Source organism: Lontra canadensis, unplaced genomic scaffold, assembly GCF_010015895.1.
Source record: "Lontra canadensis isolate GAN:19392208 unplaced genomic scaffold, GSC_riverotter_1.0 scaffold82, whole genome shotgun sequence".
In the NCBI taxonomy this organism is placed as follows: domain Eukaryota; kingdom Metazoa; phylum Chordata; class Mammalia; order Carnivora; family Mustelidae; genus Lontra; species Lontra canadensis.
Genome location: NW_022631076.1, coordinates 682,223 through 696,616, shown reverse-complemented (window position 1 = coordinate 696,616; position 14,394 = coordinate 682,223). Strand labels below are relative to the sequence as shown.

At 40.6% G+C, this 14,394-nt stretch overlaps 1 protein-coding gene across 2 annotated transcripts in view; it reads left to right on the top strand.

Moving 5' to 3' along the window:
- Positions 1 to 13,972, top strand: part of MALT1 (MALT1 paracaspase) — a 56,942-nt gene extending 42,970 nt beyond the window's left edge. For both annotated transcript variants that reach the window (XM_032882403.1, XM_032882404.1), the window contains 7 exons: positions 4,576 to 4,753; positions 5,538 to 5,612; positions 5,958 to 6,085; positions 8,840 to 8,989; positions 11,529 to 11,686; positions 12,185 to 12,310; positions 13,379 to 13,972. In XM_032882403.1, the coding sequence (XP_032738294.1) occupies positions 4,576 to 4,753; positions 5,538 to 5,612; positions 5,958 to 6,085; positions 8,840 to 8,989; positions 11,529 to 11,686; positions 12,185 to 12,310; positions 13,379 to 13,819 (1,256 nt within the window). In that variant the 3' untranslated portion in view covers positions 13,820 to 13,972. The remainder of the gene's footprint in view (positions 1 to 4,575; positions 4,754 to 5,537; positions 5,613 to 5,957; positions 6,086 to 8,839; positions 8,990 to 11,528; positions 11,687 to 12,184; positions 12,311 to 13,378) is intronic.
- Positions 13,973 to 14,394: the final 422 nt, after the last annotated feature.

The window sequence follows — 14,394 nt, the reverse complement described above, 5'->3', positions numbered from 1 at the left end:
AACAGGGGAGGAGCCGTGTAGGCTGATGCGGTAGCCGCGGTCATGGTCAAAGCACGGTGCTCGGTGCATGGTGGGACAGTCTTCACCGAAGCGATTCTTTTCTCTATGGACAAGAATGCATAGCTGTAATGAACTATATTCTTGGAAATCATGTTCCCCAGAAATAAAATTCCCTAAAGGTCTAATTGATAGGATAGTGTTTTGAACCACATTGAATTTTTTGTCATTTATAAAGTTACCTATTCTGTGCCTCTATCCTTGAGTAATGGGATAGTCGATTAAATTAATAAGTACTACAGATGCAATTCTTAAAATACCATGATTTGGGCTAGTTTATTTTACATAAAAATGTTTAATCTCCCACAATGTAATTCGGATGTAGACTTTGATACAAAATGCTTAAACTTTTCATAAATCATTTTGGGGAGCACAAAAGGTATTTTGTTCTAAGTATCTTTGTTTCAATGATTGCAGAGCAGGACATACGGCACTGAAATAATGGACCACACTTAGGTTTCCCCGGTCACTGGAGGCCGAACCTTCCCTTGAAGTTGGTGCGTCTCCCAAGTTATAAGTCTTATTAGAGACAGATGCATTACGTGATACAGCGGGGGCAATCCCAAGCCCTCTGGCCGGCTGGCTAGTAATACCAGTGCAAATCAGACTTTTTATAGAACGTTCTCCACATCTACCTCTGTTCTGATTGGTTTGCACTGTTAATTTAATCCATTCAAAAAGCATGTACTGAGTTTCTTATTATATCCATAGCCCAGATAAAGAAGTATGCTAGGTATTGAAGAAGATACAGAAAATAAAGAACATGATTTATATTCTCAAAATTAGAAGTCCCTTAATATATTTATATTCTCAAAGTTAGAAGGCACTTAATATAATGAGAAAAAAATGCCTTTTTAGAGTCCAGATACCTACCACCTATATGATTTTAAGCAAGTCATTTGAGCTTTTTAATTTTCTCAAGAATAATAAGGATATAAATTATTTAAAGGTTGCTATGTAGATTAAAATCAGTTCGTGTATATGAAGGTCCTTTCAAAACCATGAAAAATCTCTACCAGTGTGTAAGATTAATGTCTATTGTGATTTTTAGACAAGAAGTGAAACCTACAAAGAACTGTAGGGTGTCCCCGAGGGGTGCTGCCTGCCGTGTGTCAGAAAGCCAGAAACTGCGTGATAGCCTGCTGAGTGTTCTGAGCCTGAGAAGACCTTAGAGGACTTGTCATGATCTGGCTGGACAGGAAGGAGATAGTCTCCGGAGCAGGGTCATGAAGGTTAGAAATCAGCAGAGCTTGCTTTTAGAAGCTGTGAACAGACTGATGGGGAGGAGGGTCCCATGTTGTACGCAGGTCCCCCGCTACGGGCTTGCAGAGCGCTCCTCTGACGGCCTGCGGGGAAGAAGCACTTACCATGCGCCTGAGCGTTTCCAGACCCAGACAGGCTTCTTTACTACTGAAGGATACATCTTGCTAACAGATGCACGCACCAAAGGGAGGCGAAGCCCAGTGGCTCACAGACACAGCTTACAGCACTGGCGCTGCTGCTGAGCTGCCCGGTGTGGTTCTTGGGGAAGGGGGCCGCGCTGCCCCTCCAGGGCTCGTGCCGGCCGCAGACACACTCAGCGCTCTTTTCACTTTGCGCCTTTTCTCGTCGAAGCAGAAATCCTCTTTGGGTCTCTTTTGAGTAACAAAAGTGGACAGTAGGGGCACCTGGGTGGCTCAGTGGGTTAAAGCCTCTGCCTTCAGCTCAGGTCATGATCCCAGGGTCCTGGGATCGAGCCCCGCGTTGGGCTCTCTGTCGGGAGCCTGCTTCTCTCTCTCTCGCTCTGTCTGCCTCTCTGCCTACTTGTGATCTCTCTCTGTCGAATAAATAAATAAAATCTTTTTAAAAAAAAAGAAAAAAGTGGGTACTAATGTAGGTCTTTCATAAAAGCAAAGTGGTCTGATGCAAACTTCAAGAGCAAGGGGTACCTGCACTTGATAAAGAATTATAAATTTTACTCTTTTGAAGTATACAGTTCAGCGGCTCTTAGTATATATTCACAGAGCTGTGCATCAGTCACCTAATTGCAGAACGTTTTCATCATCCCAAAAAGAAGCTCCATGTCCATTAGCGTCACTCTCCATTCCTCCTTATCCCACACCCCTGGCAACAACACATCCACTTTCCTAGCTTTATGGATTCACCTCTTTGAGACAGTTCATAGAATGGGATCATTCCATACATGTCCTTTTGTGTCTGGCTTTTTTTACATGCCATAATGTTTTCAAGGTTCATCCGTGTTGTTGCGTGATATTTGTGGCTGGATAATCACCCCTATATGGGCGTGCCACATCACTCATCAGCAGGTGGACATGTCGGTTGCTTAAACTGTGTGGATCTTGTGAATAACACTGCTGCGAACACTCGTGTACACGTTCTTGTGTGGACACACATTTTTGGTTCTCTTGGGTATATGTACCTTGGATTGCACTTGCATTGGCTGGGTCATAGGATAATTCTGAGTTTAATTTTTTGAGGAACTGCCTCACCTCTTTCCAAAGTGCGTGCACTGTTGTACATTCCCACCAGAAATAAATGAGGTTTCCACTTTATCTACATCTTTGCCAGCACTTGTTATTGCCTGTTTTTATTATAGCCGCCTTAGTAAGTGCAAAGTGGTGTCTCATCATTTTGTTTTGCTTTTCATGTACTTATTTGCATTTGTATATCCTCTTTGGAGAAATGTTTATTCAGGTCCTCTGCCCATTTTTTTATGGGGGTATTTGTCTTTTTATGGTCAAATTGAAGAGTTCTTTACGTATTCTAGACACAAGTTATCCTTTTAGATACATGATTTGCAAATATTCTCCCTTATTCTTCAGGTTGTCTTCTCACTTACTTGATCCTCATTGCTTAGTGACTTAAATCCATTCCCTGTGTCGTGATTTTCAAAATGCTCCCTATCCGTGCGGTCTCACTTCCATTTACAGCAATAGCTGGATTCTTGGCCAGGCTGGTCTCCTTTCTATGAGCGGCCATTCCGGGTCCTCACCTTGTTTGTTTCCGCCGTCCCTGCCCCTAATGAACCTCACTCTTCTCTCTCCCTTTCTAGATTGCACCCAGGCTCTCAAGGCCACCCACCGCTGCCTCACCTCACCCTTCCTCCCCTCTGCACCCTGCTCCTACCAGGCAGGGTTTCCTTAACCACATAATTTATGGTATTTCATTATGTGCTGACTTTCTTTGTTCTTTGACTAACAACAGGAGCAGGACTGAATGAGTTGCAGGCTCCCTGGGCCAGGAACTTTGTCTTCCTTTTCTTTATCGTTTCTTTCAGTGCCTACGTGATTTCATTCAGGGCACAGACGGGATAGGATAAACCCACACTGAATAAATGAATGCGCCCATTTTGTCACTTGTTACCTGAAATGTTACATAGGAAAGAACCATGTTTCCCATTTTAGTAGGAGTTCAAGTAAAGTAGGCCGGGGTCCTGCCTTCTAGGACCGAATGAAACACATTGTTTTAGTGTTCAGAGCCCCGTTCTTTACTAGGAATTGGGCCTGTAGATAAAAAGGATTAGTTTTTCTGTTGTTCCCTGTCTCAGTGCCTTTATACTGTTAAAGATAGAGTACCATAGAAGTCGTCATACCCAGAATGCTGAGAGAGCATCAGTGGGCCTTAGAAACTGCATGCTCAGGGGAGGATGTCTTCACAAGTATTTCTATCAAATATTGTTATAAGGAAGCCCATATTGATGTCTTGGGGGAGTTGTTGTATAGCCAAAATAAACTTCTTTTCAAGAATATCTTCAGAGTTGTTTGGTACAGTTTTTATATTATCATTTCTCAGCAAAGAAATAATGACTCATTTATGGAATGCTAAAAGGAACCCAAATTTTAGATTATTAATTCAAGAGACTCTAGATGGAAAATTAATGATAATTATATCTCTTAAGAAAAAGAAAAAATAATCATGAAACCGGATTTCCCTTCTCTGCTTAGAAAAAGCTACATTTATATTTTTATAGCCCTTCCTAACATTCTGTGGAAATGACTGTGGAATCTCTTGTTCTCGATATTGCCGTTGCTACTCGTCTGAACTGTGTTTATTTGTCCATCCGTTAAAAATTTACTAAGCTCCTGCTGTGTGCCAGGAACACACAGATAAAGATAATACCTTCCCTGCCTTGAGGGAGCTCTTGGTCTCCTGATCTCATGGAGGAGACACAGGAGTCAACAAAGAAGTCTTTAGCCTTTTTCTTTGTTGTACATCATGAGATAAAATTGGATTCCATGTTATACCATTGTTTACAAATGTATTATTTTTATGAATTAAAATACACATTAGGACAGCATCTCGGTGTTGGTTTAAGTGCAGTACTTGAAGACTGTTGTCAAAATAATTTTCTGTACACATTTAGTTAACATGGACTGTGTTTATAATTGGGTATCTCTTAAACAAGCTTGCAGTAACTTGAAAACAAAGTCTGGGTTTTTTTTCCTAAAGAGTGCTACATGTGTGTTCAGAGTGCAATTTAGAATTAATTTTTACCTCTTTTTTTTTCCCCCTTTCCAGGATTGTTATATTATGCAGGGCATGGTTATGAAAACTTTGGCAACAGCTTTATGGTCCCTGTTGATGCTCCAAATCCGTATAGGTCTGAAAACTGTCTGTGTGTGCAAAATATACTGAAATTGATGCAAGAGAAAGAAACTGGGCTTAACGTGTTCTTGTTGGACATGTGTAGGAAAAGGTAAACTGCCTCATCTGTGTTAAACAAAGCTCATCGGAGTTAGATAAATACCAACCTTGACAGTGAAATCGAAGGCAAACCTGGGAATGCTGAGAAGCACTCAGGCTTGTGAGTTTGTAGTTACAGATTGAAACTGACCAAGAAGGAAACTCCATTTCTCTATATGTAGTTAATCACTTTAACCTTTTTCCTATTTGTTATAGAACGAAAGTGAGGAACTAAAGGGTATGCGTGTATGCATTTATATTCCAGAAGGTTCAACTCTTCAGAATGTCTGTAGATGTCTCTAGTCCTCACTGCACTGATTTCTCCGGGAACTGATAGAAACAGTACACATAGAGCCGGGCCTCTGTCCGTCCTGGTCTCCCACATACGGGAGTGTAGCCAGACCAGGTGTTTGAAGGTGTGGATCCCAGTTGTTGGTCACTGGGTTCCTACGGAACAGAACCAGTGATTATTCCTCTCGGAAATACAGTTCTGTGCTTGCTCAGCCCATACGGATCAGAAACCAGGGCCAGAGTTCAGACATAACTCCAGTTTTAAAGCTAACCAGAGAAAAGATGATGTGCCTGTCTGCTGTCTCAACAGCAGAAGAGCCCTAGGTTATTTAGGGGTAAATATGTACCTGATTTGATAAAGGCATTTTGAATCTATAATCTTCAGTTATGTATAATAGAATAGCATTATCAGATTTTCCATTATATTATTATTTATGCTCTTTTTAAAATGCTGTTTAACTTTTTTCATATTTGTATCTGTCCTCTCCCTCCTCCCTTTTAAATAGAAATGACTATGATGACACTATCCCAATCTTGGATGCGCTAAAAGTCACTGCCAATATTGTGTTTGGATACGCCACGTAAGGAATTTTACATTCATGTTCAAGATGCATTCATTTTTCAATGACTTCTTTTTGATGAAAGATTGGAAGCCTAGATATATCCATAGGAATGTAGGCATAAATTTTCATCCTTGATAATTCTTGAAAGGATAAATGAGTTAAATAATTGACTTTAGCTCCTTGTATCTTGGCATCTTCTTTTTACTAAGCCCCCAAGCATTTAGTTCCTGCTTAAAGATAAGCTCTGCAATGAGGGTGTCATGCAAGAGGCAGGGAAGCAAATGAGGCTCATGAGTATTTACACAAGTCCCGTGTGGCAGGTGTTTACTTTTTAAAAAAATTTGTCTTTTTGCTGTGTTTAAGGTGTCAAGGAGCAGAAGCTTTTGAAATCCAGCATTCTGGGCTGGCAAATGGAATTTTCATGAAATTTTTAAAAGATAGATTATTAGAAGACAAGAAAATTACTGTGTTACTGGATGAAGTTGCAGAAGGTAAAATAAAAAATAAAGAGAAAGCTACTCGGGGTTCTCTGGTGATTGTTTTATTCCTACTGTTATTGTGCGGGTTTGGAGTTAGTATTTTTTTTTTTTAAGATTTTTATTTATTGGGGTGCCTGGGTGGCTCAGTGGGTTAAGCCTCTGCCTTCGGCTCAGGTCATGATCCCAGGTCCCTCGGGCTCTCTGCTCGGCGGGGAGCCTGCTTTCCTCCCTCTCTCTGCCTGCCTCTCAGCCTACTTGTGATCTCTCTCTGTCAAATAAATAAATAAAATCTTTAAAAAAAAAAAAGATTTTTATTTATTTATTTGACAAACAGAGATCACAAGTAGGCAGAGAGGCAGGCAGAAAGGGAGGAAAGCAGACTCCCCGCCGAGCAGAGAGCCCGATGCAGGGCTAGATCCCAGGACCCTGGGATCATGACCTGAGCCGAAGGCAGAGGCTTTAACCCACTGAGCCACCCAGGCGCCCCTGGGAGTTAGGTTTTTTTTTTTTTTTAAGATTATTTATTTTATTTATGAGAGACAGAGAGAGAGAGGCAGAGGAAGAAGCAGGCTCTCCACAGAGCAGGGAGCCCGATGTGGTACTCGATCCCAGGACCCTGGGATCACGATCTGAGCCGAAGGCAGACGCTTAACTGACTGAGCTACCCAGGCACCCCAGTATTTATTTTTATAAAGTAATTTTTTTCTAGAACATTCAGTAACACTCGTGTTTGATTCCTTCCTCCCTCCTCCTCTCCCTGGTGACTGAGCTTTGCGCCATCTGTGCAGCATGACTCGAGCTACAAGGCTTGTCCCAGGCAAGACTGAAATCAGTGAAGTTTCATTCTCAGAGCTCTGTACCTCGTTTGTGCCTCATGCCTGGTGCATGGCCTTGTCGGCTTGTTTGCAGAAAAACTTGTCCAGAGAACATCGTCTCTCAGGATCAGACTGATCCAGTTTTGCAGAAATTTTGACACTTGGGTGGAAAAGGCTGGGTTCTTTTTTTTTTTTTTTTTTTTTTTTTAATGGACTTAATGGTTTTTAAATTTTGCTTTCAGGACATGACCCTAGAGGACTCACATCATGTCTTCCATTTCCTTGTGTTCCCTTTCCTTCTCAGCATAATGTTATGCTCCTGTCAGGGGCCGAGCAAGGACATATAGATTGCTAGTAGATTGCCAGGTGTTTTTTTGAAATGCCGCTTTAGAAGCCATGCCAAAAGGCAATCCTTTTGCAAACCAGCCCATGAGAAATGGGGTTTCAAGGGTGTTCTAAAGATGGCAGGTGGAGTATAAGATTTGTGAGTGTTTCACTAAGAGCCATGAGTCACCTTTGTTTATTTTGATGTTTTTATCAGTGTAGATCTTTTAGCTAGATCACCTGACTTAACCACTTTCCTATTTAACATAGACAACCAGAGCTTTGACCTCCTCCCACCATCCTGCTTCAACCGGAAAAGTTCTGCTTTTATCTGGTTTTTATATTTGGCTTCTATTTAAGAATAGATTCTTCTGTTTAACAATCTTAGTTTTGCCTCTTTTTTTTTCCAGATAAGTAATGACATATCAAAGACCAGATATTATTACTTTATAACTTTATTTATTAATAATAATACAGAAGTAAGAGAAACTATAATTTTGTTCATATTAAAGAATATATATATGGCTTTATAAATTTAAATTGACATTCATCAGTAGTCACGAGTCTTTGCCTGAAACATGTTAATGAAATGGAGCATGCATATAGGATAACAGTTTTGTTAAGTTCAAAACCTCAAACATTAAGGGCACCTGGTGGCTCCGTCAGTTAAGCGTCTGCCTCTAGCTTACATCATGATCCAGGGTCCTGAGATCAAACCTCACATTGGGCGCCCTGCTCGGTGGGGACCCTGGTTCTCCCTCTTGTCCCCGGCTCATGCTCTCTATTGCTATCTCTGTCTCTCTCTCAAATAAATAAATAAAATCTTAAAAAAAACCAAAACCCTAAAACATGAGCATAAACTACTTACCAATGCCTGTGCGTGAGTGAAAATTAAGATAGGCATGGGAATATATGTGCTACATTGAGCAATGGTTATTTTGAGTCGGAGGAGAAGAATGGTGGTACTTCAACCATATCAGTAATTGTAACACATTATTTCCTTGCTTAAAAATAAAGCTGTCTGAGGTAAAGATGGGCATGAAATCTTACCTTTCGCATGGTTAAGTAGTCATTTGTTCACTAAATACACGTATTTCTCAACAGAGTGTAGACATAAAGTTATCATGGCTGCCCTTTCAGTAAAGAAATGTACTTTCAGGGGCGCCTGGGTGGCTCAGTGGGTTAAAGCCTCTGCCTTCGGCTCAGGTCATGATCCCAGGGTCCTGGGATCGAGCCCCACATCGGGCTCTCTGCTCAGCGGGGAGCCTGCTTCCTCCTCTCTCTCTCTCTCCCTCTGCCCTTCCCCTCCACTTCTTCTCTCTCAAATAAAAGTCTTTGAAGGAAGGACTTTCAATTCTTTGTGAATTTTAAGGCTTAGAATATTAGGGATATGATAATAGAATTATAGAAGATAAAAGCTAAAAGGGGATCTTCAGAAATTTCCTGGCCTAATATTTTTCTCCGTTTCTCATTACTTGGAACCGTGCTGGGCACATAATAGGTGACAGTGAAATAGCTGTCAAGTGAGTGATACTGAGAACATAACTGGATTTGCTGGAGAGTTCTTGACCTACATATTTAAAACATGAAAAGATTGTGGTCTTAATACTTATTTCTTATCTTTTAGATATGGGTAAATGTCACCTCACCAAAGGCAAACAGGCTCTAGAGATTCGGAGTAGCTTGTCTGAAAAGAGAGCCCTCACTGACCCAATCCAGGGGACAGCGTATTCTGCGGAGTCTCTGGTGCGGAATCTGCAGTGGGCCAAAGCACACGGTACGGTGAAGCCTGGTCCTTGTGAGCTTTTCCTACAATATGCTGTATTTAATCGTGAAGGAGGTTTTTTCCCTTCTGGATAAATAGTTTTCCTCTCGATTTTGTAGTGAAAGTATTTTAACCCGGTAGGCAAGACCAAAACTAAACAACTTATCTAATAAACAGTCCCTTGGATTTTCTTAAATTGTGAGCTCTTGGAAGTGTGCCGTTTGAAAAATCAGACAGGCCTGGGTTCTGATCTTGTCTCTACCACTTGATAAACTTGTTATCTATAAATGGGGGGCGAGAACTGATACTTGGGAGGGCTGTTGGTTTTTGGATGCGATCTCACATGCGAAGAAACGAGCGTGCTGGTCAGTAAATACTATATGCTCCTCGGCGTTACTGAGAATTCTCTCCCTGCGACTCTTGCATCGGCGAGTCAGCGCAAGATAAGAGACAGTGAGAGGGAAATCCTATCTGTAACTTACTTACCTTTGGTAATTCTAGGTGATTTAGTGAAAAGGTGAGTTTAAATTATTGACTGAACTAAAAATGTTTAATTTGCTGTGAGTCCCAAATATCTGTGTGGTGAATCCCTTGTTGTAGATAAGTGAAAATTATATTTGGTGTATTTCTGTGTAAGAGTCTGTTTTTCATAATAGTCTGTTCTCTGAAATAGACTTTTGGCTAAATATGTTAAAGCACTTTAAAATATAAAATGTCGTAAATGTATTGTTTTGGCTTTCCAGATAATTGGATAAGTAATTGAAATTGATTCTTTTCCTTTAAAAAAGCTCTAAACAACAACAATAACAAAATCATGGTGATAAGGATCGACAGTAAAAAAAGCTTTTATGAAGTGAAATGAAGGGAGCATCTCTTTACTTGGTGGACAAGCTGCTGCCCATTCATGAATTGCCTAATAAAGTCAATTAGATCTTCAAATTTAAAAAAAAAGAAAGAAAGAAACTTTATACATGAGCTGGTCCAATATTTTTCTCTGTTTGCTGATTACTTTGAACCATGCCTGGTACATAGTATGTGTTCAGTAAAGTAGTTGTTGAGTGAGGGAGTGAATGGGTGGTACTCAGAATAGAACCACATTTACACCAGAGTTCTTGGCCTAAATATTTAAAACATAACGAAAAGATTGTGGTCTGATTTCTTGTCTTTTAGATATAGGTAAATATCTCCTTACCAAGGCAAACAGGCTCTGGAGATGTAGTTTGTCTGGAAAGAGAGCACTTTTTTTTTTGTAACAGATTTGGTATTTTTTATGTTAAAGAGCTCATGCAAAATGGTAAAAGAAGAAACATTAAGACTCCCTCAATTAATTATCAAAGGATGCAAATTTAGCCTATACAATTTGAGAATATATTAACAATTAAGAAACAAATATGGAAAATAATAAACTTAAGTAGTAATTAGAGAAAATAAAATTAGAACTATGATAGAGTAGTTTTTCCTTTTTAATCCCATCAACTAGGTAAATACTTTGAAAATTAATATTACTTCATTTTGGAAATGTATGGTGAGATCTATGTAAATGTATGTAAATATATGTAAATATTGTATGTAAATGAGAGTATCATGTATGAGAAACCATCAAGCAGCTATATCTAATAATCCTAAAGCATTAAGTACATATATATAAGAAATATTGACTATGATAGAAAAATAATAAAACCCAGAAATATTATGGGTATTCAAGAGTACTGGATTTGTTCCCAGTAACAAATATTCAGTGACATTATGCTTTATTAAAAACCATTTTCTTTTTTATTTTTTAAGATATTTTTATTTACTTATTTGACAGAGAGAGAGATCACAAATAGGTAGAGAGGCAGGCAGAGGTGGGGGGAAGCAGGCTCCCCGCTGAGCAGAGGGTCCAATGCAGGGCTCGATCCAAGGACCCTAAGATTATGACCTTTTAAACCAAAGGCAGAGGCTTAACCCACTGAGCCACCTGGTGCCCCTAAAAACTATTTTCAACGAAGATTGAGGCAACAGTGAAAATTTTTCTGCAATTCTATGGATACTTTTGATTACCACTATAAAAATTACATATGCAGGGACGCCTGGGTGGCTTAGTCATTAAGCATCTACTTTCCACTCAAGTAATGATTCCAGGGTCCTTGGATCGAGCCCTGCATTGGGCTCCCTGCTCTACAGGAAGTCTGCTTCTCCCTCTTCCACTCCCCTTCTTGTGTTCCCTCTCTCTCTGTGTGTCTCTCTGTCAAAAAAATAAATCTTTTTTTAAAAAATGACATATGCAGAGGGACAAGAACTATAAACTAATAGTAAATGAAAAATTTTTATTTGCTTGATCAGCAAAATACGGGTTTTTGGTTTTGTTTTTTTTTTCTTTCTGTAAGTGCATGCCTGGGTGTTTTTGTATCTTTGAATAATGTATTAGTTCTAGAACATTTTTAAGTGAAAGCAAAAGCTCTCCATGTATTTTGTCCCATAAAGAACAATTGTCTGTTGCTGAACAAAAAACTTACCAAAGGGCCCCTCAAGGGATTATTTGTAAGTTGTTCTTTCTGTTCTTTTTCAGAACTCCCAGAAAGTATGTGTCTTAAATTTCAGTGCGGCGTTCAGATTCAGTTAGGGTTTGCCGCCGAATTCTCCAATGTCATGATAATCTACACAAGCATAGTCCACAAGCCACCCGATGTCCTGATGTGCGATGCCTATGTCACCGATTTTCCTCTTGTAAGAACCCCCTTTCTTCTTTATTCAAAATAGCACAATATAGGGATGCCCGGGTGGCTCAGTGGGTTAAGCCTCTGCCTTCGGTTCAGGTCATGATCTCAGGGTCCTGGAATCGAGCCCCACATTGGGCTCTCTGCTCAGCAGGGAGCCTGCTTCCTCCTCTCTCTCTGCCTGCCTCTCTGCCTACTTGTCATCTCTATCAAATAAATAAATAAAATCTTAAAAAAAAAAAGATATTTTACTGCCATAGGGACGCCTGTGTGGCTTCGCAGTGGAGCATCTGCCTTTGGCTCAGGTCATGATCCCAGGGTCCTGGGATTGAGCCCCGCCACAGGCTTCCCACTCAGGGGATCTGCTTCTGCCTCTCCGTCCTTCCCCTCCCTTTCTCTCTCTCTCTGAAATAAATAAATAGAAGCTTTAAAAAAAAGATAGTTTACTGTCAGAGACAATGTTGTGACTTCAACTGATTTCATCAATAATGTCTGCTGATTTCCACAGGACTTAGATATTGATCCCAAAGATGCAAACAAAGGGACGCCTGAGGAAACGGGCAGCTACTTCGTGTCCAAGGATCTTCCCAAGCACTGCCTCTACACTAGGCTCAGCTCGCTGCAGAAATTAAAGGTTATTCCTTTTCCTGTTTATTAACTACTGACTTTGTGGAAGTGAAAAGTCATTGTGGCACATGGCAGTTGTGTTAGTTTATAGATAAGCTGCTTCATTGGGTATTAAATTGAGGTGCGGAGACGCGATCCACAGTGAGTCTTCCAGTGACCCTTGTCATATTCTGTTCTGTCCCTGGTAATGGCCTGAGGATTTTTGCGTGAGAGGATATGTGATTACTCTCCGCAGTTGAAAAGTTAGAGATTCAGAGCATAGTGTGCTTTTAAATACCTTTGCATCTTCAAATAATCATTTCCTAGTAAAGGAACGAAAGACCGTTATCACCTTGTTCATAGCTAATCTACCTATAGTCTCCTTTGTCTTTGAAATAACCCTATAATCTGATTTGGTTATACTTCTCCACCCAGGACTGTGGATTATTATTTCATGTTTTTTAAAACAGCTAAACTTTTAGCCTAGGTGTAAAGCCAGCTTTTTTCATTAAAGGATCATTCTCCAGGGGCACCTGGGTGGCTCAGTCGTTAAGCGTTTGCCTTCAGCCCCGGTCATGATGCCAGGGTCCTGGGATCGAGCCCCGCATTGGGCTTCCTCCTCGGCAGGAAGCCTACTTCTCCCTCTCCCACTCCCCCTGCCTGTGTTCCCTCTCTCACTGTGTCTCTCTCTCTGTCAAATAAATAAAAATCTTTAAAAAAAAAAAAAAAGAGGGATCATTCCCTATCTCCACTAATAGGGCAGGGTAAGTTTTCTAAGCCCCACTGCTTAGAAAAATGCCTTTAAACTGTTCATCCGGAATACAGTCCAGAATCATGTGATTCTGGTAACTGCCAGTCGCAAGAACTAGAATTCTACCAGTTCAAAGTACTGACTGAGGGAAATGGAAGGTGATTATAGCTGGCTTTTTTTAATACAGAGAAGATGTAAACAAGCCTTGAGGATTTGGAACCTGGGAAAGGGGAGTGAGAGTGGCTGTTGTTGTGTGATCACAAATGTATTTGTGTATGTCAGTAATACTCTAAGATCAGTATGGTTTCACAGTTGATAAAAATAATTCCTTCTTCTCCTTTTCAGGAACATCTGATCTTCACAGTCTGCCTGTCGTATCAGTACTCAGGCTTGGAAGATACCGTCGAGGAGAAGCAGGAGGTGAATGTGGGCAAACCCCTCATTGCCAAACTGGACATTCACCGAGGTTTGGGCAGGAAAACTTGCTTCCAAACGTGTATTATGTGTAACGGCCCTTACCAGACCGCAGCATCCACCTCATCGGGAACCGGCCGTTACCCCTCATCTCAGGACTCATTCCCCGGTGTTTACCATTCGCACCTTGGTAACTCCAGTAACGTCTTGCCATCAGATGACTGTCGCTGCAGCCGGATGGCAGATGCATTTATTTCAAGTCACCACACCCACCATTATCCGTGCCAGTTCGGGAGGAGCAATGTGCCAGTGGAGACAACTGATGACATGCCATTCAATCTCTCTGAGGGGCTCCGAATTTCTGAAAACTGACCTCCTTATTTTCGGAAGTTACCATAATTACTCGATGCCTCCAGTGCAACAGTACTGACATGAAGAGAGGCATCATAAAAAAGTAAACATGGATCTGTAGAGAGAGAAGATCTGTGATAGTATTTCGTGGCAAACCCAGGACTTTGAATTGTTGGAGTTGAAGACTTTCTCCTCTTCCTTCTCTTTTAAGAGTTGGTGAATTGGTTGACTTGTAAGAATGAAGAATGGTGGTGTATATGTTTATGTGTTTGTAACAAAAATATTTTCATTTTGAGCACTGAAGTAAGAACAATGGGAATGGCATTGTAGAATAAGTCATTGTGTTATGAGAATCAGGAAAAAAAACATTGGTGATCATCGGGCTTAACCTAGTTTCATCCCTGGGAGAAACAGATTGCATCATCTTGTTTACATTAGTGCCGGCCCAGTGCTGAGACCTCCAGATTTCTGTTCCAGTGTTTATCCCTCTATACGCTTCCTTTCTGACAGGTTCTGAGACAGGTGTTCTGTTTGTAGGTGGATTTAAAGATAATATGTAACTACACATGTCTGTATATAATCTAGAAATGTACAAA